This window comes from Cygnus atratus, unplaced genomic scaffold, assembly GCF_013377495.2.
Source record: "Cygnus atratus isolate AKBS03 ecotype Queensland, Australia unplaced genomic scaffold, CAtr_DNAZoo_HiC_assembly HiC_scaffold_63, whole genome shotgun sequence".
NCBI lineage: Eukaryota > Metazoa > Chordata > Aves > Anseriformes > Anatidae > Cygnus > Cygnus atratus.
Genome location: NW_026110188.1, coordinates 35,941 through 63,566, shown reverse-complemented (window position 1 = coordinate 63,566; position 27,626 = coordinate 35,941). Strand labels below are relative to the sequence as shown.

At 47.3% G+C, this 27,626-nt stretch overlaps 1 protein-coding gene and 1 pseudogene across 1 annotated transcript; one reads left to right on the top strand and one right to left on the bottom strand.

The window, feature by feature from the left end:
* Nucleotides 1-6,102: 6,102 nt before the first annotated feature.
* On the bottom strand, nt 6,103-10,726 carry LOC118253057 (inhibitor of growth protein 1-like; annotated as a pseudogene).
* Nucleotides 10,727-10,954: 228 nt separating this feature from the next.
* On the top strand, nt 10,955-15,942 carry LOC118253089 (inhibitor of growth protein 1). Its single transcript, XM_035557110.2, has 2 exons — nt 10,955-11,485; nt 14,305-15,942. Exons 1-2 carry the CDS (start codon nt 11,344-11,346, stop codon nt 15,006-15,008), a joined length of 846 nt encoding a protein of 281 aa, XP_035413003.1. The 5' UTR covers nt 10,955-11,343; the 3' UTR covers nt 15,009-15,942.
* The last annotated feature ends 11,684 nt before the right edge of the window (nt 15,943-27,626 follow it).

Sequence of the window (27,626 nt, the reverse complement as noted above, 5' to 3'; positions counted from 1 at the left end):
AGTTTCTGAGGTTACTTGTGGAGCTTTTCTTGCATACCCTGTCCTGTAAAGGCACACCAGCTCTATGTAATATTTTGACAAATTCAGTCTTGGCCCTGGTCTCATTCTATGGCAGCAGAGCATTCTCCGAGCAATAGTAAAATGCAGATTTTGCATGCTGAATTCTCACTCTGATCTTAGCACTTTGTTTGCCATCACTATTGAGAACATTCCCTGATAACAAGATCACAGAACAACTTGGTATGGAAGGGACCATTGGATGGGATCTGGTCCAACCCCAAGTGCAAGCAGGTCCACTAATTCACAGCAATATATATTTGATATAGTTTGAATTAAAAAGTTTGCTATTTTGAAATGAGCCCCACCAGCCCAGCCTCTGCTCTTGCACGAGGCTCATCCATCCATGCTGCAGCACTCACAAGGACACTTGTCCTTGCTGAACTGCACATGGTCATGTTGGTGCCCCACTCTGGCCTGTCCCTCTGGATGGTGACCCACCATTTTCTGAGAAACTTGGTTAGCTATGGCTTGACAGTGAGTTGAAGGCAAACATAATTTTGTCTGTTTCTGCTCTGACACACTAAGTGGATCCTCAGTCTCTGACTTGCACAAACAAGGCTCTACGGCTTCCCTTGACACCTCTGCAGACACGGGTGATGTCTCCTGGTCAGCAGAGCCTCCTGTAAAATAAAATCTGTAGATGATATGGCCCCTTGGTAATCCACTTGTAACAGCTCTTCAATATTCTCCTGCATGGCATGACACAGTTGTGGCTTTGCAAGATTTTACTACCGCCACTGCATATAATAGCCTCCAGTCCTTTTATCAAAACTAGCAGAAATGCACAAGTGCCACATACTTTGTATTTATCTTTTCAGGAAATTTGATGCTCTATTTCCCTTGAACCTGATTAGATATAACTCCTTTAAGTCTTTTATGGACCAGGAAGGATTACTTCTGATACAGAAGTCCAGCTGTTCACCTCGCTATTGTACTCTTACTTCCACTCTTCACAAGTCCCTCTCTTCCTTTTGTGAAGGTTTCTTTGTGACGATTCTAAGAGCTCAGGCACAACAGAGCTCTCCTGACATCTTCTATATTCCAAGAAATATATATATGTGTGTGTATGTGTGTGTGTGGACGACAAAGATTGAGAGTAATATCAGCAACTTTAATTTTAATACTGCTTTTGTCTTCTTGAAGCTGTCTCCAACCCAAGCAAGAATAGGCTCAGCGGATAAAGAACTGAGACAAATTACAAAATGGATCAAACCCTGTTAAAGCATGGAAATCAGTGCATCCAAACAATCCTGCTTCTGTCCTGCAGTAACAATATACCAAAATGATATGATCGTGATCAAAGTTTTTAAGTAATCACGACCATAGATTAGAATTGATTAAAGTTCAAGGCACATTACATTCATTTCCTTCTACTTTTAACATCCTCAGGGGGCACCTACAAACTAAAGCATTAAAGCTCGGGGGACTTTTCTGAAAGAGTTGCCCTTAATCTTTTAGTTGTTGAATAAAATCACTGTGTGGAACATGCATCTAACAATTCATCTTTTACTGATACGGTTCTCAATAAATTGTCTGCTCCCAAAGTTATAAGACTGAAGAAGTTATTATGAGAAAGGAGCATTTTATTTCAGATGAGACCATGCGAATCTCAAGGAGAGAGGAGGCTGGCAAAATGAAAAGTCCCCTGATATATATCTTATAATTAACATAGCAGAACATCCCTTCCTGTATGCAGGTAAATCATTTATGCACAATTCACTTGAGTTTCTCATCCTTATCTCTAAAAACCGTTTTTTTGCAAGTCTGATTTATTTTGAAAAAAAAATCAAACTAGTGAAGTGAATTGTATGACGACGGAGATGAGGGAGTTCAGGATGGGTAGTGCTGAGGGGACAGCAGTTATTTAAATTGCATTAATTCTTCCACAAAGTGAGAGTACAAAAGGTGACTCCATCTGCCTTCACCAAGTTTTTATGAGATACACTTGAAAGATCCAAGTTTATTTTAAGTATATAACTTTTTCATATGCTGAGTTAGCAGCCCTAGGTGTGTTGAACTCTGAGGGACTTACCGACCAGCCAAATGCAAATCATTCGGCTGTCTTTGTATCATAGTGCTTTCCCCAAGGCGTGAACGAGGAGCAGAAGTTCAGGCTCAGCTCGGCCAGAGCCCACGTGGCAAACTGACATCTCACCAGCATGAAGTCAGCTGCTGACTGCATCTCCTGCAGCTCCCACAGGTTGCCTCAGAGCCTTCAGTCCTGGCTGATTACTTCCATGCAGTAGTGCACGAGACATCATCACCTTATGCTAGATGGGTGTACGCGGCCTTTAAAAATGGTTAGCTGAGGTACCAACCTCTTTCAGAGACAACAGAGCATTAGGCCACATCATTTACTAACAATTCTAACATAACAGTCAGAAATTTAGGTGTAGTTTCTGAAAATTTGGTATCAACCACCTTTCACCTTCTTGCAGCTCCGCTGCAAGAGTGGGAATAGGTCCTGCAGAGGGGCCGGTGGCACCCACCAGGGTGGTGACCACAGCCATGGGCTGCAGGAACAAGTTACCCCGATAGTCAGGCTTCACCATGACAAGTAGAAGTCCAAGACTGCAAGAGCCTCCACCTTGCTAACCTGGCCACTAACCCAGCTCCTGGTTCTGAGGGGGAAACAGAAGTACAGTAGCTTGTTTTTGGCTACTACCAACAATAAACATTCCAGGAAAAGTAATCTAGCCACCCCAAACTCATGAGAAAATCTCAATACTGCCTCTCAGCCCTTCACAGAGATACTTCATCTACTCCTGTGTTCTTCCTCACTGTGTCCTTCCTTTAATTTGTCAGACCTGGGACTTTGGTGGTACCTGGGAAAATAAGAAGCTGTGTGTAGCAGTCCTAGCTCACCTAGTTTTGACACAACGTTGAACGCTCACACTGCTTTTGATATTTGGAAGCAGGAAATCTGTACCTCTTTTGGAGCTAGCACAAGGAGGTTTATGTCTAAGGATCGAATTGGCTTCAAAGATGATAATAAGTTTAACTAAAGCAACAGAATGAATCCCAGCAATACTCGAATTTGCTTTGAAGCACTCCTGCTGAGAACTTTTTTTATTATATTCTATTAAAATACTATTTACAATAATTCACCTAGCTCTTGCATCTTATTACAATTTTAAAAGATTAACTAAAAATACCCTATGAAAAATAAGACCAGTGGAGCAGTCCAATTCAATTGTATTTATTCTGCATGTTCCACAAAATTAGGACACAGTTAATCAGCGGCTGTGCTTAATTAGTAAGAAACCTATTTAAACCCAATGATACACATGGCCAGGGTTGCTGCTGCTTAATGGAGACAGTAGTTTTGCTTAATTGGGATGCTTTCAGGTGACATAGTGGTTGGAAGCGATGCTTTGCTCTGCTGTTTCAGTCTCGTGGTGGCTCTCTCTAGCTGTCCCACTAGGAACATTTTTGCAGTTGCAGCTGACATTGCGCTTCAAGGGTTCCCTCCCTGCCTGCTTTTACCTTCTGACTTGTATCCTCAGCACCAACTCTTAGCTGCCCTACTGCAGAACAAATCTGCCGCCTGGGGACGGGGACAACTCAAGTGTAAGGACTGCTACCAGCTCCCTCGACTTTGGTGTTGAAACTCTGTTTTTCATTAGTTGGAAGGATTTTATCGCCAGTTCAAGTGCTCAGTAACACAATAAGGACTTCCTGTGACATCTGTCACAGACCAGTGGCGGTTACAGTCGCCTGAATGCTTTCAAAGTTTGTGATTCCTACTGCTATGACTTCCTCAACAAACATCTGCTGAATTTTGCATATTATATTAATCCTATAATATGGAATAGATGCTTATTAGCCTGTGGGAAATGAGTCAGAAGCCTCAGCTCAGCTCCTAGAAGAGAGCCTCCCTCTTTCCCAATCCTGTTGCTGGCAGTCGCAGTGGGAAATGGTCATCGAGAGATTCAGGTCTGATCTCAAACCTTCAGGTTATGTCCCCAAATCACAGCATTGTGTCAGCCAGCTGGGCAGCATAAGGAAGCTTGCAAATTAGCTGCACCCATCGCATAGAGGCAAAGAGATTGGCTCGAAGGATGGCATTTTCTCATGACCATTAAATAAACTCCAAATAACTACAAAAATAGAATTACTACATTTGTAAAGACAGCATTTTAGACAAGGTATCAAAGCCAGGACAAAGTTTGCATGGTATGAAGCATTTGGCAGTGTGTCGGTATAACACGAGATGGTTTTGCTTCCATCAACAGAGAGTTTAACACCACGGCAGAGTACCTTGAGTTTAACTCAAGTAAGCAACTGTGCTCACAGACTGAAACTGGACCTGTCAAAGGGTACAGCGCAGGTACAGTCAGCTGTCAGGGACAAGCAGTAAAACACAGTTGCAGCCTAGGATATGGTGAGCCATGAAAATAATGCAAGTCTTGTAAAACTGTGGAAAAGGATGTAGCTCCATGTTGCTTTGCGGATCAGCGGCTGCCGTTTGCAACAGACTGAAATACACAACACCACAGCAAGCCTTCAGCAGCTGGAAATATACTCATTCAAGGGCAGCATAAGCATTGCTTTACTGGTCCACCTTAAGCTGAACTTTCTTACCATGTTCCTTCGCACTTTTATTTTTTATTGTTTTCTTCTAGCTATTCACGCTCAAAATGCCCCACAGAGCCAGTGCAGACATTTCATGAAAAAGGCTAAGGTCTGAATCTGTCTGCACCAGCTCCTAGATAACGTCTCACTGGGGTTCCACCAGTATAAGGTCTCCATGTTCTCAGCCACCCAGCAGCTGCTGGGAGGGCAACAGAACGGTAGGGGCAGAATAGACCACAGACGTCGGGACCAGAGGTAACAGCTGCGAGTGGAGGGAGGAGCAGGTAAGACTGGTAAGTGTGTATGGAGAACGGAAGAAAAGAAGGTTATCAGCAGATAAGACCAACACTGAACTGTGCCAGGAGCAGGAGACATGATCGAGTGGTTGTTTGGTCAAGGCAAAGGTGACCTGGGGTAACCTGACAGCCTGTAGTGACACACGCACACAGTGTACCTGTTCAGAAGTAAAACACCACTTCTACTTGTCACTGTGGGTGTATCTGCCTGGCAGGGAGCATCCGTGCATGGTGAAGTGGTGTTACCTTGTGGCTTTTCAGTACACCTTTAGAGAACACTTAGTCCCTTCAACTGGATCCAGAGTTTTGTTTCTCCTGCTTCCAACAGGGAGACCTGCTGGAATACATCGGAATAAAACAGCATTACTTCAGTGGCATAGTGTGAGTGTCCAGGAAGCAAAACAAGACAATTACGGATTTTAAGAAAGCTTTGTGTTCCAACAATTCCCAGCCCCAGCCTCCCATACTCTTACGAGACCCTGCCCGACCCGGTGGATTTTGTGACCTCTCCCTCTGTGTTCGCTGCCTTCCCACCACCGCTCCCAGCCCCTTCTGCACTTACAGCTGAGGCCCGCAGGGGGACGAAGAGACGCCATCAGCTCAGCCAGCGGCAGGACACCCCTCCGGACACCCCTCCAGCCACGAGACAGTCTGACCAAGCTTCACCACAAAGCTGTGGCGGAGGATCAGGACACCTAACCTACAGCACCGCACCTTCATTACAGCTATAGCATTTTGGGGTGAGGTGACCAAAAAGCATGAGAACGCCCGCCCCGGAGCAGCTGCAGTAATAGTCTGAAAACGCTGTCACGCAAAAGAACTTTCTGCTGATAACAAGCATGGAATAATTTATATCCACCGTGTAAAGGCATGAAAACAACTGAACGAGACCAGCTCTACGCTATTGATTTTTAGACAAACGACCAAGTCTGGAAGCAACTGCAAACACAAGAAGTGTAGCTGGATGGAAAGTTAAATGCTACTTTGGCTCTTCTACGCGCTTGTTTGTCGCACAGTCTGTGGAGATTCATTATCAGAACTGCAATTTGGTTACCACTACAACAGTTTCAGGCTTCCTAGCAGCAGCTTGCTGGAGCTGCTAAGGTTAAAGGCAAATTTCCTTTTTACACTCTTTGAGTGATCATTAAACATGATTGCTAAAGAAGCAAACTGTCAAAGTTGTTTCATTTATTTCTTAATATCACAGCTGTACAATTTTCATACATACAGCAGGAAATGCGCATTGGTTACACAATGGCATTTGGCTGCATTTCCAAGTATAATACAGTAAGTGCAACTCCACTTAAGAATGTACATTTATACAACTTAAACAAATTAAGGATTGCTACACTACTATCTGTGACAGTATAAAGCTTCATTTATGTTAAGTCTCGTTACTAAACCACTTCCTGGTTAAATATAAAACATATTCAATTATTTTAAAACGGCCCTTGTGGTACTTGGCCAGCATATAAAATATTTGTTGTGTAAAATTTAACCATTAACTTTTTCTTTTCTTTTAAAAATAATCCTCTAAGCCTATTTAAACATTTGCTATTGAACTGTTACACTGACACTTTGTAGCAGGAACCAAATTTTTACCCTCCTTTTGTTTGATCTCGCTCTGCTTATCACCGAAAGAAGTTACATTTGTAATGTACTGCAGCTTTATTCAGATACAACCAGATGGCTAAGCTATTTAACAATTCCGTTCAAATGTAAATAACATTCTTCATTAAAGAAAAAGAAATTACATTTCGGAAATATTTGTCATCAAAATTTTAATGGGTAGAGTGCTACCAGCACTGGGAGGAAAAAAAAAAGAAGTATTAATTTCTGTTTTAAGACCCACCTGAATATTCGGTTTATACTCTTATAACTTTACTTTTGGAATACATTGGTCCACAGACCACATTCTTGTTACAGCTTACCAAATGAAAAACAAAAATTGCTCTTATTGCCGTCCCTATAACAGGAATGGTTCAGTTTTAAACCTCCTTTAAAAATATACATTTTACAATCCTTTCACCTCAACAAAGGTGACACTGACAATAAATACACTGGTTTGGTGGTTTTGTTTTTCTTTGCCGTGAAAAGTCTACAAACTACCTGTTGTAGGCCCTTTCTTTTTTTGACTTCTCCAATGCCTTGTCCATAGTTTTCTCATTTTCTCCTCGACATTTGGGGCAGTACCATTTGCCCTTTGGTTTATGATTGAGTCCCACACAGGAAAAGTGAAACCACTCGATGGGGCACTCGTCATTATCGCATCCTATCATTTCTCCATAGGAGACTTGGTTGCATAAGCAGTATGTTGGCTCATTGGGATCAATAGGAAGGTCTGGAGGAGAAGCTTCCCTCTCTGCCTTAGCCTTGGATCGTTTCTTCTTCTTGGATGTTTTTGCTTTCTTCTCCTTTGGAGTTCCTGAGGTGATGTCATCGTGATCATGATTATTTGAAGCATTTTCTCGATTCTCGTTATTCCTTTGCCGCCTTGACCTCTTATTGTTGGGCTTCTCAGCCTGGGCGATTGTCTCATTCTTTGACTTATCTTGGCTGGCTTTCCCGCTGTTCCCAGTGGTGTCGTTAGTCTCTTGGCACGTCTCAAACAGTTCCACGTGGCTGTCCACTTGCCGGGTTCTGTTCTCAACAAGCTCTACCATCTGACTGACGATTTGGATCTTCTCGTCACCCAGCTCCTGACTCCGAATCAGCGCTCTCTGTATGCAGTGCAACATTCTTCTCTTCTGCACGGCATCTGTCTCTCGTTTAAATTTTTCATAGTAATCATCCAGGTCCTTCAGAATCTCTGCAAGGAAGAAGTAAAAACTGTAAGTATTTCAGACAGAGGGAACGGTGAAGAAAAGCCTTCCTGCATTTTTCCTTCCACGCAGCAACACCTTTTTGTAATGCACGAAGTTGATCAAAGGCAGACTCCCTGAAGCTGAAATCTGACAAGTGGCTCATGACTCCAGTGGAATATTTTTGTCCCAGTAGGTCCCTGAGGAACAGAATGCAAGTGCTGATTTAGGAAAAAAAAAAAGAGACTAAATATAATCTCATGCACGGTGACAGCTCTTCCCTTTATCGGTAATTAAAAGGAACAGAAAATACACAGACCACCACAAGTTACAGCATCAACTGTAGAATTAGAGGGGAATTAATGGATTGTTTACTAGGACATTTTCTGTACAATAAGGTTAATGCTTGTGGTGAATGACGGAGAGTGGAGAAAGAGAGTGGGAGAAGAGAAAAAAGCACAAATCAGTGCAGGAATCAGACAACAAATTACTTAATAATCGCTATCATGCCTGACAGCTGATGCAGAAGAACTCTGAACACACAGGGCTAGACCCTAAGTCACGGCGAGTTTCACCCGATACTGCTGCGTGGCTGCTGAAACGAGGCCAACTAATTCCTTGTGAGTACAGAATTACCATTACAGTATTGGAGCCGTGGGGATTATTTTCTCCCTGTAGGTTCTGTAAAATACCTGTTACTTACTTTTTATGTAATTTTTCATTAAATATTTACTGCAAGGAAGGAGAAAAAAAATTAAGGAGTAACATTAAAGATGATCTATGACCACAGGAACGGATAAAGCTCCTTGTTGATTTAAAATGCTAACACTGAAAGTCTGTTAGACCTTGCGTTACACCTGAAGGATCGTTTCAGGAGTTTAAAAGGAAGAACAATCCACAAGTGCTTAAAGTTTCAAGGAGACTTTTATGAACCTATTTTAAGCGGAAGTTTTCGAGTTTTGCTGCGATACTTGATGATACTTGACTCAACACGCAGCACACTCCGCATGTCCACGTTAACCCTCTCGAGAACACGCGAAATTAAGGTTTTTCCCCATAAATATCTCCCTCATCCCTCACCCCCTACGGACACGCAGCCACTGCTATCTCGGGGCTTAGTTCGGGACGCGGTATCGGCCAGGGGGAGGCCGCCTGCAGCCCCCCAGCCCGCCCCCGCCCGCCCCCAGTAACGACAGGAGCTGTATTAATTGGTTTATTAACTATTTATTAACCGGGAGAGAGCTTTTTTTAACCGGGCTCCCAACGGCCCGCCCCGCGCCCCGGAAGCGCCGCGCCGCCAGGCCCGGCCCATGCCTAGCAACCGGCCCGCGCCCCGGAAGTGACGAAGCGGCTATTGTTCTCCGGCCGGAAGCCGGCGGCGGGCCCCCGGTTGGCAGCGCAACGGCCGAGGCGGGGGAGGAGGGGCGCGGGGAGGGGGCGGGGCCCCGCGCGGCGTCGCGCCTATCAGAGGCGGCGGCGGGCAGAGCCCGCCCCCTCGGGCCGTCCAATGGGAGCCGGGAGAGTGAAAAAGGGGAGGCCAAGGTTGGCCCGCCCGCTGCCGGCGCCTCAGCCAATCAGCGCCCGGCGGCCGGGCAGGCCGAGATATTCAAATCAACGCCACCGAAAAGTTGCTTTCTCGAAACGTCACGGGGGGGCGGGGCGCCGGGCGGAACGGCCCGCCCTCCGGGCCAATCGGCGAGAGGAGGCGGGCCGCCCCCGCCCCCCGGGGAGCGCGCCGTCCTATCGGAGCCGCCGGGGGGGCGGGGCGAGCGGCGCTATGCTAACGAGGGGCGGTTATAAGAGCCGCGCCGACGCCGAACGCCCCGCACAGCGCGGAGGCGCCGCTGGCCGCGCGGTGTCGGAGCGCGGGAGAGGCGGCGTGCCTCAGCCCGCCCTGCCCCCGCCATCGCCGCTCCCCGCCCGCGGAAGTTTTCCCCCGGCCCCTTTTTTCTCCCCCGGAGGAGCCGCGGACGCCGAGGGAGGGAAGGGGGCTCCGGTCGTCCCCTCCCCGCCCGGCTGTCAGCGGCGCTGGGGAGAGCCCTCCCCTCCCCCCTCCCCCTCGCCTTCCCCAGCGGACAGCGGCGAGCGACAAAGCTGCCCCCGGGCCCCGCGCCGGCCGGCCCGTGCCCCTGCCCCTTCCCTCGGCCCGGCAGGGAAGCAGCTGGCGCTGGGCACACTCCGTACGGCCGGTCGTATCGCGCCCCCCCCCCGCGTACACACACACCACGCACACACACACACCACACACGGCAGCCCCGGCTCCCCCCCCCCCCGCCCCCTGCTTCAGGGGGTGAAGCGAAACCCACCGGGGAGGGAGCGCGGAAAGCGCTCCCTGCCCCCCTCCCCTCCTCTCCCCTCCCCTCCCTCCCTCACTAGCTGCCTCTCTCCCCTACTACAGCCATAATGAATACTGTACATTCCTAAATGTTGTGCTGTAATCTCTCCGTCCGCAAGCACTTTCTGCCGTACCCCCAAAGCCCCTTCCATCGCGGCCCCCCCGGCCGGGGGGGCCCCCCTTTGTGCACCGCACACCCCGCATTCCCCTGCCCCCGCCTTCTCGGCCGGCATATTTACACCAGAAAAGGCAGAGTCCTTGCCTTAATAAGAGAAGCCGGAGTACCTTTTGTTCCGCCCATGACAAGAGCTAACCTGCAGATCAGCCCTCTCCCTCCTCGGCTCTCCTCGTCCGGCTCTTCCCCCTGCTCTCGGCTCCCCCAAAAGAAAGCTACCCATCCCCGCTGGGTGCAGTGGGGCTGAAGGGAGGCCGAGCCCTCGCGCTCGGAGAGGAAGAAAGGACACCCTCCCCCCGGCCCCACACGGCACACAGCACCGAGCGAGCACTTACCTTGATATTTGGCGTCAATTTCCCTCATCAAGGAGACATTTCTCTGCAGATCGAAGGGCGATCGACTCGATGGAGTCCAGGTAATCCTCCACATAGTTCACGAGGTGAAGCCCTCGCTGCTCGCCGTTCGCAGGACTCAACATTTTCATCCGGCGAAAAGGAAAAGGGGGAGGGATAAAAAAAAAAAAAAAATATAAAAAAAATAGATTCTTCTCCACACGCTTCTCTCTCTCTCTCTCTGTCTCCCCTGGCCCTGGCGGTGCTGCTCCCCCCGAAGGAGGCAGGCGGGGGGAAGATGGGCTCGCCCCCCAAAAACCGAGAGCAGCTACATTCGGAGTGCTCTCGTGTGAGGCAGAGGGAGCCGCGCACACACACACAGCACAGCACACACACACACGCACACACACACGGATCCCTCCGATTGTTCCCGTGCCGCCTCCTCCGTGAATTACCCACGACGACAGCCATTCAATCAGCTGCTGCTGGCTGGAGGGGACTGGCGGAGGGTGTGTGTGTGTGTGCGCGTGTGTGGTGTGTGTGTGTGTGTGTGTGTGCGCGGCTCCCTCTGCCTCACACGAGAGCACTCCGATGTAGCTGCTCTCGGTTTTTGGGGGGCGAGCCCATCTTCCCCCGCCTGCCTCCTTCGGGGGGAGCAGCACCCGCCGGGCCAGGGGGACAGAGAGAGAGAGAGAGAAGCGTGTGGAGAAGAATCTATTTTTTTTATATTTTTTTTTTTTTTATCCCTCCCCCTTTTCCTTTTCGCCGGATGAAAATGTTGAGTCCTGCGAACGGCGAGCAGCTTCACCTCGTGAACTATGTGGAGGATTACCTGGACTCCATCGAGTCGATGCCCTTCGATCTGCAGAGAAATGTCTCCTTGATGAGGGAAATTGACGCCAAATATCAAGGTAAGTGCTCGCTCGGTGCGTGTGTGCCGTGTGGGGCCGGGGGGAGGGTGTCTTTCTTCTCTCCGGAGCCGAGGCTCGGCTCCCTTCGCCCCCCTGCACCCCGCGGGGATGGTAGCTTTATTTTGGGGAGCCGAGAGCAGGGGGAGAGCCGGACGAGGAGAGCCGAGGAGGGAGAGGGGCTGATCTGCAGCGTTAGCTCTTGTCATGGGGCGGAACAAAAGGTCTCCGGCTTCTCTTATTAAGCAAGGACTCTGCTTTTCTGTGTAAATTGCCGGCCGAGAAGGCGGGGGCAGGGAAGCGGGGTGTGCGGTGCACAAAGGGGGGCCCCCCCCGGCCGGGGGGCCGCGATGGAAGGGCTTTGGGGGTACGGCAGAAAGTGCTGTGCGGACGGAGAGATTACAGCACAACATTTAGGAATGTACAGTATTCATTATGGCTGTAGTAGGGGAGAGAGGCAGCTAGTGAGGGAGGGAGGGGAGGGGAGAGGAGGGGAGGGGGGCAGGGAGCGCTTTCCGCGCTCCCTCCCCGGTGGGTTTCGCTTCACCCCCTGAAGCAGGGGGCGGGGGGGGGGGGGGGAGCCGGGGCTGCCGTGTGTGTGTGTGTGCGTGGTGTGTGTGTACGCGGGGGGGGGCGCGATACGACCGGCCGTACGGATGTGCCCAGCGCCCAGCTGCTTCCCTGCCGGGCCGAGGGAAGGGGCAGGGGCAGGGCCGGCCGGCGCGGGGCCCGGGGCAGCTTTGTCGCTCGCCGCTGTCCGCTGGGGAAGGCGAGGGGGAAGGGGGAGGGGAGGGCTCTCCCCAGCGCCGCTGACAGCCGGGCGGGGAGGGGACGACCGGAGCCCCCTTCCCTCCCTCGGCGTCCGCGGCTCCCTCCGGGGGAGAAAAAAGGGGCCGGGGGAAAACTTCCGCGGGCGGGGAGCGGCGATGGCGGGGCAGGGCGGGCTGAGGCACGCCGCCTCTCCCGCGTTCCGACACCGCGCGGCCAGCGGGCGCCTCCGCGCTGTGCGGGGCGTTCGGCGTCGGCGCGGCTCTTATAACCGCCCCTCGTTAGCATAGCGCCGCTCGCCCCGCCCCCCGGCGGCTCCGATAGGACGGCGCGCTCCCCGGGGGCGGGGGCGGCCCGCCTCCTCTCGCCGATTGGCCCGGAGGGCGGGCCGTTCCGCCCGGCGCCCCGCCCCCCCGTGACGTTTCGAGAAGCAACTTTTCGGTGGCGTTGATTTGAATATCTCGGCCTGCCCCGGCCGCCGGGCGCTGATTGGCTGCGGCGCCGGCAGCGGGCGGGCCAACCTTGGCCTCCCCTTTTTCACTCTCCCGGCTCCCATTGGACGGCCCGAGGGGGCGGGCTCTGCCCGCCGCCGCCTCTGATAGGCGCGACGCCGCACGGGGCCCCGCCCCCTCCCCGCGCCCCTCCTCCCCCGCCTCGGCCGTTGCGCTGCCAACCGGGGGCCCGCCGCCGGCTTCCGGCCGGAGAACAATAGCCGCTTCGTCACTTCCGGGGCGCGGCCGGTTGCTAGGCAGGGGCCGGGCCTGGCGGCGCGGCGCTTCCGGGGCGCGGGGCGGGCCGTTGGGAGCCCGGTTAATAAAGCTCTCTCCCGGTTAATAAATAGTTAATAAACCAATTAATACAGCTCCTGTCGTTACTGGGGGCGGGCGGGGCGGGCTGGGGGGCTGCAGGCGGCCTCCCCCTGGCCGATACCGCGTCCCGAACTAAGCCCCGAGATAGCAGTGGCTGCGTGTCCGAGGGGGTGAGGGATGAGGGAGATATTTATGGGGAAAAACCTTAATTTCGCGTGTTCTCGAGGGGTTAACGTGGACATGCGGAGTGTGCTGCGTGTTGAGTCAAGTATCATCAAGTATCGCAGCAAAACTCGAAAACTTCCGCTTAAAATAGGTTCATAAAAGTCTTCTTGAAACTTTAAGCACTTGTGGAATGTTCTTCCTTTTAAACTCCTGAAACGATCCTTCAGGTGTAACGCAAGGTCTAACAGACTTTCAGTGTTAGCATTTTAAATCAACAAGGAGCTTTATCCGTTCCTGTGGTCATAGATCATCTTTAATGTTACTCCTTAATTTTTTTTCTCCTTCCTTGCAGTAAATATTTAATGAAAAATTACATAAAAAGTAAGTAACAGGTATTTTACAGAACCTACAGGGAGAAAATAATCCCCACGGCTCCAATACTGTAATGGTAATTCTGTACTCACAAGGAATTAGTTGGCCTTGTTTTCAGCAGCCACGCAGCAGTATCGGGTGAAACTCGCCGTGACTTAGGGTCTAGCCCTGTGTGTTCAGAGTTCTTCTGCATCAGCTGTCAGGCATGATAGCGATTATTAAGTAATTTGTTGTCTGATTCCTGCACTGATTTGTGCTTTTTTCTCTTCTCCCACTCTCTTTCTCCCACTCTCCGTCATTCACCACAAGCATTAACCTTATTGTACAGAAAATGTCCTAGTAAACAATCCATTAATTCCCCCTCTAATTCTACAGTTGATGCTGTAACTTGTGGTGGTCTGTGTATTTTCTGTTCCTTTTAATTACCGATAAAGGGAAGAGCTGTCACCGTGCATGAGATTATATTTAGTCTCTTTTTTTTTTTTCCTAAATCAGCACTTGCATTCTGTTCCTCAGGGACCTACTGGGACAAAAATATTCCACTGGAGTCATGAGCCACTTGTCAGATTTCAGCTTCAGGGAGTCTGCCTTTGATCAACTTCGTGCATTACAAAAAGGTGTTGCTGCGTGGAAGGAAAAATGCAGGAAGGCTTTTCTTCACCGTTCCCTCTGTCTGAAATACTTACAGTTTTTACTTCTTCCTTGCAGAGATTCTGAAGGACCTGGATGATTACTATGAAAAATTTAAACGAGAGACAGATGCCGTGCAGAAGAGAAGAATGTTGCATTGCATACAGAGAGCGCTGATTCGGAGTCAGGAGCTGGGTGACGAGAAGATCCAAATCGTCAGTCAGATGGTAGAGCTTGTTGAGAACAGAACCCGGCAAGTGGACAGCCACGTGGAACTGTTTGAGACGTGCCAAGAGACTAACGACACCACTGGGAACAGCGGGAAAGCCAGCCAAGATAAGTCAAAGAACGAGACAATCGCCCAGGCTGAGAAGCCCAACAATAAGAGATCAAGGCGGCAAAGGAATAACGAGAATCGAGAAAATGCTTCAAATAATCATGATCACGATGACATCACCTCAGGAACTCCAAAGGAGAAGAAAGCAAAAACATCCAAGAAGAAGAAACGATCCAAGGCTAAGGCAGAGAGGGAAGCTTCTCCTCCAGACCTTCCTATTGATCCCAATGAGCCAACATACTGCTTATGCAACCAAGTCTCCTATGGAGAAATGATAGGATGCGATAATGACGAGTGCCCCATCGAGTGGTTTCACTTTTCCTGTGTGGGACTCAATCATAAACCAAAGGGCAAATGGTACTGCCCCAAATGTCGAGGAGAAAATGAGAAAACTATGGACAAGGCATTGGAGAAGTCAAAAAAAGAAAGGGCCTACAACAGGTAGTTTGTAGACTTTTCACGGCAAAGAAAAACAAAACCACCAAACCAGTGTATTTATTGTCAGTGTCACCTTTGTTGAGGTGAAAGGATTGTAAAATGTATATTTTTAAAGGAGGTTTAAAACTGAACCATTCCTGTTATAGGGACGGCAATAAGAGCAATTTTTGTTTTTCATTTGGTAAGCTGTAACAAGAATGTGGTCTGTGGACCAATGTATTCCAAAAGTAAAGTTATAAGAGTATAAACCGAATATTCAGGTGGGTCTTAAAACAGAAATTAATACTTCTTTTTTTTTTCCTCCCAGTGCTGGTAGCACTCTACCCATTAAAATTTTGATGACAAATATTTCCGAAATGTAATTTCTTTTTCTTTAATGAAGAATGTTATTTACATTTGAACGGAATTGTTAAATAGCTTAGCCATCTGGTTGTATCTGAATAAAGCTGCAGTACATCACAAATGTAACTTCTTTCGGTGATAAGCAGAGCGAGATCAAACAAAAGGAGGGTAAAAATTTGGTTCCTGCTACAAAGTGTCAGTGTAACAGTTCAATAGCAAATGTTTAAATAGGCTTAGAGGATTATTTTTAAAAGAAAAGAAAAAGTTAATGGTTAAATTTTACACAACAAATATTTTATATGCTGGCCAAGTACCACAAGGGCCGTTTTAAAATAATTGAATATGTTTTATATTTAACCAGGAAGTGGTTTAGTAACGAGACTTAACATAAATGAAGCTTTATACTGTCACAGATAGTAGTGTAGCAATCCTTAATTTGTTTAAGTTGTATAAATGTACATTCTTAAGTGGAGTTGCACTTACTGTATTATACTTGGAAATGCAGCCAAATGCCATTGTGTAACCAATGCGCATTTCCTGCTGTATGTATGAAAATTGTACAGCTGTGATATTAAGAAATAAATGAAACAACTTTGACAGTTTGCTTCTTTAGCAATCATGTTTAATGATCACTCAAAGAGTGTAAAAAGGAAATTTGCCTTTAACCTTAGCAGCTCCAGCAAGCTGCTTCTAGGAAGCCTGAAACTGTTGTAGTGGTAACCAAATTGCAGTTCTGATAATGATTCTCCACAGACTGTGCGACAAACAAGCGCGTAGAAGAGCCAAAGTAGCATTTAACTTTCCATCCAGCTACACTTCTTGTGTTTGCAGTTGCTTCCAGACTTGGTCGTTTGTCTAAAAATCAATAGCGTAGAGCTGGTCTCGTTCAGTTGTTTTCATGCCTTTACACGGTGGATATAAATTATTCCATGCTTGTTATCAGCAGAAAGTTCTTTTGCGTGACAGCGTTTTCAGACTATTACTGCAGCTGCTCCGGGGCGGGCGTTCTCATGCTTTTTGGTCACCTCACCCCAAAATGCTATAGCTGTAATGAAGGTGCGGTGCTGTAGGTTAGGTGTCCTGATCCTCCGCCACAGCTTCGTGGTGAAGCTTGGTCAGACTGTCTCGTGGCTGGAGGGGTGTCCTGCCGCTGGCTGAGCTGATGGCGTCTCTTCGTCCCCCTGCGGGCCTCAGCTGTAAGTGCAGAAGGGGCTGGGAGCGGTGGTGGGAAGGCAGCGAACACAGAGGGAGAGGTCACAAAATCCACCGGGTCGGGCAGGGTCTCGTAAGAGTATGGGAGGCTGGGGCTGGGAATTGTTGGAACACAAAGCTTTCTTAAAATCCGTAATTGTCTTGTTTTGCTTCCTGGGCACTCACACTATGCCTCTGAAGTAATGCTGTTTTATTCCGATGTATTCCAGCAGGTCTCCCTGTTGGAAGCAGGAGAAACAAAACTCTGGATCCAGTTGAAGGGACTAAGTGTTCTCTAAAGGTGTACTGAAAAGCCACAAGGTAACACCACTTCACCATGCACGGACGCTCCCTGCCAGGCAGATACACCCACAGTGACAAGTAGAAGTGGTGTTTTACTTCTGAACAGGTACACTGTGTGCGTGTGTCACTACAGGCTGTCAGGTTACCCCAGGTCACCTTTGCCTTGACCAAACAACCACTCGATCATGTCTCCTGCTCCTGGCACAGTTCAGTGTTGGTCTTATCTGCTGATAACCTTCTTTTCTTCCGTTCTCCATACACACTTACCAGTCTTACCTGCTCCTCCCTCCACTCGCAGCTGTTACCTCTGGTCCCAACGTCTGTGGTCTATTCTGCCCCTACCGTTCTGTTGCCCTCCCAGCAGCTGCTGGGTGGCTGAGAACATGGAGACCTTATACTGGTGGAACCCCAGTGAGACGTTATCTAGGAGCTGGTGCAGACAGATTCAGACCTTAGCCTTTTTCATGAAATGTCTGCACTGGCTCTGTGGGGCATTTTGAGCGTGAATAGCTAGAAGAAAACAATAAAAGTGCGAAGGAACATGGTAAGAAAGTTCAGCTTAAGGTGGACCAGTAAAGCAATGCTTATGCTGCCCTTGAATGAGTATATTTCCAGCTGCTGAAGGCTTGCTGTGGTGTTGTGTATTTCAGTCTGTTGCAAACGGCAGCCGCTGATCCGCAAAGCAACATGGAGCTACATCCTTTTCCACAGTTTTACAAGACTTGCATTATTTTCATGGCTCACCATATCCTAGGCTGCAACTGTGTTTTACTGCTTGTCCCTGACAGCTGACTGTACCTGCGCTGTACCCTTTGACAGGTCCAGTTTCAGTCTGTGAGCACAGTTGCTTACTTGAGTTAAACTCAAGGTACTCTGCCGTGGTGTTAAACTCTCTGTTGATGGAAGTAAAACCATCTCGTGTTATACCGACACACTGCCAAATGCTTCATACCATGCAAACTTTGTCCTGGCTTTGATACCTTGTCTAAAATGCTGTCTTTACAAATGTAGTAATTCTATTTTTTGTAGTTATTTGGAGTTTATTTAATGGTCATGAGAAAATGCCATCCTTCGAGCCAGTCTTCTTTGCCTCTATGCGATGGGTGCAGCTAATTTGCAAGCTTCCTTATGCTGCCCAGCTGGCTGACACAATGCTGTGATTTGGGGACATAACCTGAAGGTTTGAGATCAGACCTGAATCTCTCGATGACCATTTCCCACTGCGACTGCCAGCAACAGGATTGGGAAAGAGGGAGGCTCTCTTCTAGGAGCTGAGCTGAGGCTTCTGACTCATTTCCCACACGCTAATAAGCATCCATTCCATATTATAGGATTAATATAATATGCAAAATTCAGCAGATGTTTGTTGAGGAAGTCATAGCAGTAGGAATCACAAACTTTTCATTGAAAGCATTCAGGCGACTGTAACCGCCACTGGTCTGTGACAGATGTCACAGGAAGTCCTTATTGTGTTACTGAGCACTTGAACTGGCGATAAAATCCTTCCAACTAATGAAAAACAGAGTTTCAACACCAAAGTCGAGGGAGCTGGTAGCAGTCCTTACACTTGAGTTGTCCCCGTCCCCAGGCGGCAGATTTGTTCTGCAGTAGGGCAGCTAAGAGTTGGTGCTGAGGATACAAGTCAGAAGGTAAAAGCAGGCAGGGAGGGAACCCTTGAAGCGCAATGTCAGCTGCAACTGCAAAATGTTCCTAGTGGGACAGCTAGAGAGAGCCACCACGAGACTGAAACAGCAGAGCAAAGCATCGCTTCCAACCACTATGTCACCTGAAAGCATCCCAATTAAGCAAAACTACTGTCTCCATTAAGCAGCAGCAACCCTGGCCATGTGTATCATTGGGTTTAAATAGGTTTCTTACTAATTAAGCACAGCCGCTGATTAACTGTGTCCTAATTTTGTGGAACATGCAGAATAAATACAATTGAATTGGACTGCTCCACTGGTCTTATTTTTCATAGGGTATTTTTAGTTAATCTTTTAAAATTGTAATAAGATGCAAGAGCTAGGTGAATTATTGTAAATAGTATTTTAATAGAATATAATAAAAAAAGTTCTCAGCAGGAGTGCTTCAAAGCAAATTCGAGTATTGCTGGGATTCATTCTGTTGCTTTAGTTAAACTTATTATCATCTTTGAAGCCAATTCGATCCTTAGACATAAACCTCCTTGTGCTAGCTCCAAAAGAGGTACAGATTTCCTGCTTCCAAATATCAAAAGCAGTGTGAGCGTTCAACGTTGTGTCAAAACTAGGTGAGCTAGGACTGCTACACACAGCTTCTTATTTTCCCAGGTACCACCAAAGTCCCAGGTCTGACAAATTAAAGGAAGGACACAGTGAGGAAGAACACAGGAGTAAATGAAGTATCTCTGTGAAGGGCTGAGAGGCAGTATTGAGATTTTCTCATGAGTTTGGGGTGGCTAGATTACTTTTCCTGGAATGTTTATTGTTGGTAGTAGCCAAAAACAAGCTACTGTACTTCTGTTTCCCCCTCAGAACCAGGAGCTGGGTTAGTGGCCAGGTTAGCAAGGTGGAGGCTCTTGCAGTCTTGGACTTCTACTTGTCATGGTGAAGCCTGACTATCGGGGTAACTTGTTCCTGCAGCCCATGGCTGTGGTCACCACCCCTGGTGGGTGCCACCGGCCCCTCTGCAGGACCTATTCCCACTCTTGCAGCGGAGCTGCAAGAAGGTGAAAGGTGGTTGATACCAAATTTTCAGAAACTACACCTAAATTTCTGACTGTTATGTTAGAATTGTTAGTAAATGATGTGGCCTAATGCTCTGTTGTCTCTGAAAGAGGTTGGTACCTCAGCTAACCATTTTTAAAGGCCGCGTAACACCCATCTAGCATAAGGTGATGATGTCTCGTGCACTACTGCATGGAAGTAATCAGCCAGGACTGAAGGCTCTGAGGCAACCTGTGGGAGCTGCAGGAGATGCAGTCAGCAGCCGACTTCATGCTGGTGAGATGTCAGTTTGCCACGTGGGCTCTGGCCGAGCTGAGCCTGAACTTCTGCTCCTCGTTCACGCCTTGGGGAAAGCACTATGATACAAAGACAGCCGAATGATTTTGCATTTGGCTGGTCGGTAAGTCCCTCAGAGTTCAACACACCTAGGGCTGCTAACTCAGCATATGAAAAAGTTATATACTTAAAATAAACTTGGATCTTTCAAGTGTATCTCATAAAAACTTGGTGAAGGCAGATGGAGTCACCTTTTGTACTCTCACTTTGTGGAAGAATTAATGCAATTTAAATAACTGCTGTCCCCTCAGCACTACCCATCCTGAACTCCCTCATCTCCGTCGTCATACAATTCACTTCACTAGTTTGATTTTTTTTTCAAAATAAATCAGACTTGCAAAAAAATGGTTTTTAGAGATAAGGATGAGAAACTCAAGTGAATTGTGCATAAATGATTTACCTGCATACAGGAAGGGATGTTCTGCTATGTTAATTATAAGATATATATCAGGGGACTTTTCATTTTGCCAGCCTCCTCTCTCCTTGAGATTCGCATGGTCTCATCTGAAATAAAATGCTCCTTTCTCATAATAACTTCTTCAGTCTTATAACTTTGGGAGCAGACAATTTATTGAGAACCGTATCAGTAAAAGATGAATTGTTAAATGCATGTTCCACACAGTGATTTTATTCAACAACTAAAAGATTAAGGGCAACTCTTTCAGAAAAGTCCCCCGAGCTTTAATGCTTTAGTTTGTAGGTGCCCCCTGAGGATGTTAAAAGTAGAAGGAAATGAATGTAATGTGCCTTGAACTTTAATCAATTCTAATCTATGGTCGTGATTACTTAAAAACTTTGATCACGATCATATCATTTTGGTATATTGTTACTGCAGGACAGAAGCAGGATTGTTTGGATGCACTGATTTCCATGCTTTAACAGGGTTTGATCCATTTTGTAATTTGTCTCAGTTCTTTATCCGCTGAGCCTATTCTTGCTTGGGTTGGAGACAGCTTCAAGAAGACAAAAGCAGCATTAAAATTAAAGTTGCTGATATTACTCTCAATCTTTGTTGTCCACACACACACATACACACACATATATATATTTCTTGGAATATAGAAGATGTCAGGAGAGCTCTGTTGTGCCTGAGCTCTTAGAATCGTCACAAAGAAACCTTCACAAAAGGAAGAGAGGGACTTGTGAAGAGTGGAAGTAAGAGTACAATAGCGAGGTGAACAGCTGGACTTCTATATCAGAAGTAATCCTTCCTGGTCCATAAAAGACTTAAAGGAGTTATATCTAATCAGGTTCAAGGGAAATAGAGCATCAAATTTCCTGAAAAGATAAATACAAAGTATGTGGCACTTGTGCATTTCTGCTAGTTTTGATAAAAGGACTGGAGGCTATTATATGCAGTGGCGGTAGTAAAATCTTGCAAAGCCACAACTGTGTCATGCCATGCAGGAGAATATTGAAGAGCTGTTACAAGTGGATTACCAAGGGGCCATATCATCTACAGATTTTATTTTACAGGAGGCTCTGCTGACCAGGAGACATCACCCGTGTCTGCAGAGGTGTCAAGGGAAGCCGTAGAGCCTTGTTTGTGCAAGTCAGAGACTGAGGATCCACTTAGTGTGTCAGAGCAGAAACAGACAAAATTATGTTTGCCTTCAACTCACTGTCAAGCCATAGCTAACCAAGTTTCTCAGAAAATGGTGGGCCACCATCCAGAGGGACAGGCCAGAGTGGGGCACCAACATGACCATGTGCAGTTCAGCAAGGACAAGTGTCCTTGTGAGTGCTGCAGCATGGATGGATGAGCCTCGTGCAAGAGCAGAGGCTGGGCTGGTGGGGCTCATTTCAAAATAGCAAACTTTTTAATTCAAACTATATCAAATATATATTGCTGTGAATTAGTGGACCTGCTTGCACTTGGGGTTGGACCAGATCCCATCCAATGGTCCCTTCCATACCAAGTTGTTCTGTGATCTTGTTATCAGGGAATGTTCTCAATAGTGATGGCAAACAAAGTGCTAAGATCAGAGTGAGAATTCAGCATGCAAAATCTGCATTTTACTATTGCTCGGAGAATGCTCTGCTGCCATAGAATGAGACCAGGGCCAAGACTGAATTTGTCAAAATATTACATAGAGCTGGTGTGCCTTTACAGGACAGGGTATGCAAGAAAAGCTCCACAAGTAACCTCAGAAACTCCTCCCTGTCCTCTGCCCTGACACAGCTCTCCAGAATTTCCCAGGGAAACACCCTCTAACTCCTGGCTTGGATTTAAGGACCCCTTGAGGCATCGGAGAGGAGCCTGGTGCTTCACTCCTTGCAATCAGTGCTATAGAGGCAAATAAGCAGAGGAGCCCTATTAACCCACACTTAACCGATCCTGACACCAGCTTACAGCCCTAGGGTCTAGCAGGATGATTTACTTTTTTTCCATCAGAAAAAAAAAAGTATTCCATGGTGATTTCTGTCAGATACAAACGGATGAGAATATATCACCGGTTTTCCTAACGCTTTTCCTAATCGGAATGCAGGAGAAGGGAGTCCCTGGGTTGTATAATTTATCTGAGGATTTATGTTTGATGTTTGCTGTGCCTCAGCAAAATTCCCAGCTCCCCACATCTCATTTCTGGTTAAGTTTAGACAAATCCAAAACCTGACATCTATTTTTGGCTGCTGTCTTATATTACTACTTGTATATGATCAGAGCTGTTTGAAATGCTTGCAGTGGTAGGAAAAGTTTGATGCCGAAACACTCTACAACACTGAGTTTCCTAAATAAGCTTTGATAGCAGAGGAATTTTTTGATCTTAGCAGTGCTGGTGACCAGAACAACATGGAGCTTGTCTTCTTTGTGATATGTTCTCACAACCTCAGTTTTCTTTTTGTAAATCCTGAACCTCGGGGAAAGGGAGATTTGCAACGAAGGTACCATATTTAGTGGAAAAGAAGATGAAGTTTTTGATGAAAAGGGTGAGAGAAAATGACATGAAACTGTCCATAGGTGTGGACCTGAGGGTCAGAAACTGGTGCCTCTGGCCCCTTACCCTCTGTGCAAGGCGCGATCTCCCAAGCCTGTAGGAGCTTGGAGGTGGGTGGAGTCTCCTGATGTGCCAAGGGGTGAGTTGCCTGTGCTCAGCTGCTGGTGTTACAGGCTCTGAGGAGCAATGAAGCTTTTCCTATGGGGTTGAACCTTGTCCAAGAGACTTCCAATGTCTTCCTCAGTGGTCTCTATTGGGACTGGTGATGTTTAACATCTTTGTTGGTGACATGGACAGTGGGATTGAGTGCACCCTCAGCAAGTTTGCTGACAACACCAAGCTGTGTGGTGTGGTCGGCACACTGGAGGGAAGGGATGCTATCCAGAGGGACCTGGGCAGGCTTCAGAGGTGGGCCTGTGTGAACCTCATGGAGTTCAACACGGCCTAGTGCAAGGTGCTGCACCTGGGGCAGGGCAATCCCAAGCACAAATACAGGTTGGATGGAGAATGGATTGAGAGCAGCCCTGAGGAGAAGGACCTGGGGGTGTTCGTTGATGAGAAGCTTGACATGAGCCAGCAATGTGCACTTGTAGCCCAGAAAGCCAACTGCATCCTGGGCTGCATCAAAAGTGTGGCCAGCAGGTGGAGGGAGGTGATTGTCGCCCTCTGCTCTGCTCTTGTGAGACCCCACCTGGAGCCCTGCGTTCAACTCTGGGGCCCCCAGCACAAGAAGGACACGGGTGTATTAGAACGAGTCCAGAGGAGGGCCATGAAGATGATCAGGGGCTGGAGTACTTCTCACATGAAGACAGGCTGAGAGAGCTGGGGATGTTCAGCCTGGAGAAGAGAAGGCTCCAGGGAGACCTTACAGCGGCCTTCCAGTACCTAAAGGGGCCTACAGGAAAGCTGGGGAGGGACTCCTTGTCAGAGAGTGGAGTGATAGGACAAGGGGGAATGGCTTTGAACTGAAAGAGGGTAGGTTTAGATTAGATATATGGAAGACATTCTTTTACTAGGAGGGTGTTGAGGCACTGGCACAGGTTTCCCAGAGAAGCTGTGGCTGCCCCATCCCTGGAGGTGCTCAAGGCCAGGCTGGATGTGGCTTTGGGCAGCCTGGTCTGGTGGGAGGTGTCCCTGCCCATGGCAGGGGGTTGGAACTTGGTGGGCTTTAAGGTCCCTTCCAACCCAAACCTTTCTATGATTCTATGACTCTATGTCATTAGCCTCAGTGCACAGACTTCATATCCTGGGCTTTGTCACTGAAGATTGAATCACTGACCACACAGCATGCCCAAACATATACAAGAAGAGGGGTTGTCCCACACAACAAGTATGCTGACCCACAACAGGAAGGTTTGGGACTGTTTTGGGAGAAGGTCCTCTGTATCAAGCTGCTTCTGGACATGATGTGTCTTTCTTGCTCCAGGACCCTGGAGGGGAGGTATAAGTAGCTGGCAAAGCAGTGGAGCAGGAGAGGGGCATTTCGACCAGAAACACTGCAGAAATAGGAGCTGTGAGCCTGGTGGCAGGGTGGCGTGAGCCAGGGATCGAGTGAGCAAGTCCCTCTTTCTCTGCGTGCCCCAAGAGGCCTTGTTCCTCCCCAGGGGAGCACAGACTGGCAGCTCGCATTTGTCTTGATTGTGGTAGCGTGCCTGTGAAACTGCAGTTTGTTGATTTCCTGCAATTTATCGGTTTTGTTGATGTTGTTGTTAATAGAGAGCTGTTTCTGCAACTTTTGAATGTATTTAGTCCAAAGCAAGACCAACTTTGCATATACTAGAAGCAAGAAGGAAGATGAACACAAATGAGCTCAAGGAACAGGTGCTGCTGTAGGAAACTGGGAATTGGGACGAAACAGCTGTTTATGTCCATAAGCACAATTTCTACTGATTTCACATCTCTGATTATCAGCATGCATCTTATCACCCAGTCCATACCATCCTTCCCATCCCTTTGTGCCCATTTCTGTCAGAGGAACTCCTATAGCTTTTATCAAAGCCAAGTGGAATTCCAAATATGTTTTACAAGATATTTTACACCAGAAGTCTCATTTTCACAAGATCCAGTGCAACTGCAGATTCATTTTTTTTGCGATAGTGGGTCTTGATTTTTTCTAAGCTTCCCATGATGCGAATGTTAGCAGGTTTTTATGGGATTGGATGCATTAAATTACTCTGTATGGTTCCCTCTGTTACAATTGAATGCCTTACCCACAGTAAGTGGGTAAGTGCAGATTTGCTAATCACAACATAGGGAAAAAGTAGCATAAAGAATAAGACAGTTGCTAAATTTACCAAGAAGGAAAATAAATTTGTGTCTGTAAGATGGAATTGCTAGTTAAAATGTTAAACATATGAATATAATAGGATGGTAGCAATTAAAAACTTCAAGTATTCAAAAAAAATGCAGAACCAAAGACTGAAGTCTAGGCAGTTAGATATCTTGATACACTCATATAAAAAAAAAAACAACCAAAAAAAAACACAACAAAAAAAAAACTTTCCTCTGTCTCTAAGTCCTGTTACACATTGGAACAAAGATCCTTCTACGTTCACCTGCTTTACACCAGGCTGACTCCCAGTATCAGCTTCAAAATATCTCCAGTTGTTGCTGGTTTGTGGCCAAGACCAAGGTGTCTGGCCAGGATCACCAGATATCTTCTCCCTGAACCTCTGTGCTCAGGGGTCCCTGTCCCTTTTTGTGTCCAAGGAACCACAGCTGCTGTTCAGCCCTGCACTTTGCAGCTCCAGGATGGACCTTCACTCAAACCTGATTTTTCGGCAATCCATGCTGGGTACACAGGAGTCCCCATTCACACACAAAGTAAGGACAGGGTCTGGAGACACCTGAAAGGAACAGCTTTTGGCCTCCCGCAGCACCTTCCCATGGGGCCACCCACACTCTCCTTTGCAGGAGCTGAATGAGGTAGCGTAGGTGAGGCACCCTGACACAGAGTAGAGCTCTTTTACACATATCCTTGTCACTGCCCCAGCAGTCCTTGCTTGTATGTTGCATACAATGAGCTGATCTCTTTAGCGGGAGAATGAAGGAATTGTGTGAGAGGTAGGGTAACACTCTCAGTAGCTAGGGCTGTCTCACTCCCTGTTATAAGGAACGAGATCTGCAAGAGTTACATCTCAGTCAAGCTGAGGAAAGCTATGAAATGAAAGAGACAACTAGCAGCTAACTGAAGAGAAAGAGAGGGAAAGAAAGGGAGATTGAAAAATAAAGGCCTCTATTAGTGGAAAGTTGTAGCCCTGCAGCAGGGCTGTGAGAATCCAGACTCTCATGCCTCTACCTCTTTCATCCTCTGCAATGCGCTTGGAAAATAAAATTTAAAAAATAGCAGTGGTGAGAGGACAAACGAAATCCACCATTTTTGGAACAGCTGATAAATATCTATATTTGTTTTTAAAAACCATCAACTTGTTACCTGAGAATTTCTGAGAAGTCTGGAAAAAATGCATCATCCCATCTCTATTTTGAAGAGAAGTACATGGATAGCACCCATGTGTTCAGGGCGATGCAGCACATCGCTGGAAGGCTGTGGAAGCCAGCTCCTGCCTTCCCCGTGCAGCGCACAATGCTTTGGGAAACCCACGAGCTGCTCCCCACTATCTTCAGGTATTTAGTACCTTGCCTCAAGCCTCCATCAGCCCTTACACAGAAACTCTTATTACTGCTCCTCTGTAGCCTTTTATTTACCTCGTTCGTATTCTTGGGTAAGTTGCTAAATTAAAATAAATTCTGTAAATTCCATGGATAATATATATATATATAATTTATTGGCAACTGTTATCTTTAACTACAGACATACATATTTCTTTTGCGTGACTTCTTCCCACCAGCTTGGTTATATGAGAGGCTATTGCCGAAGCAATGATTTTCTCATATACCTGTTTATGATTTTGTTCCTTCAGCCAGTAGGAGAATGAAAGTGACTGCCTGAAAAGGTTGTTCAAAGACCGGTGACTGCCTTGAAAGTATGCAGTAATTTTGGCGTGGGAATAGCTTGAAGCAGAATCTGCCGGATAAAATTCCCCTGTTTGTGCTGTGCAGAAGTCATGGCCTGCGGGATTTGTCCCAGCACTACCTGCAATCAGCAGCATTTTTTTCAGTCCCCTGCTTTCTGCCGTAACAGCAAATGGGCAGGTGCTTGGTGTTTGACACCGAACACCCTAAATGCCTGTGACTGCAAACTGAATTCCAGATGGACTTCTGCAGTTTGCTGCTGTTGAAGAGGCAAAACAGTGAGCCTGATTCTCACCTCCACCACGACAGTCTTCATGTCTGTGACCTGAGACATGCTGAGTCTGTTTTGCCCGTGACGATAATTGTTGAATGATCTCCCTGTCCTTATCTCAAAATTTGAGCCCTTTCCATCGTATTTTCTCCCTGTTTTCCATTGAGAAGGGGGAGCAAGAGAGCGGTTGTGGTGGAGCTCAGCTGCCCAGCAGGGTAAAACCACCACAGTGGGTGAGGAACCTGTGAGGGTTTCCTGTTCCTCAGGCCATATTTCTTATTCAGGTGTTTTAGCATTGCATGGGGAGCTCTGGTTGCTGGAAGGGTTGGACGTAGCTGCAGCCCCTCACCTCCCAAGCAAAGAAAGAGCTGAGGGCAGGAGGGAAACCATTTTCCACTGGAAATGCAAACCACGGTACTATTTAATGCGTATTAATGTTCTAGGTACAACAAAATAAATTACCTAATCTATTCATCTATTCTCTGATGAAAACTTTCTGGTTTGGACTGACCTCATTTTCTCTTTGTCTGAAGCTCTCTGATGGCATCCTATTTAATTTTCCCTTTCAT

What these genes read in the sequence shown, in the direction of transcription:
- LOC118253089 (XM_035557110.2), top strand. Translation starts at nt 11,344, where the DNA reads ATGAAAATGTTGAGTCCTGCGAACGGCGAGCAGCTTCACCTCGTGAAC. An exon ending in AATTGACGCCAAATATCAAG is followed by an intron (nt 11,486 to 14,304) that starts GTAAGTGCTCGC and finishes TCTTCCTTGCAG; the next exon opens with AGATTCTGAAGGACCTGGAT.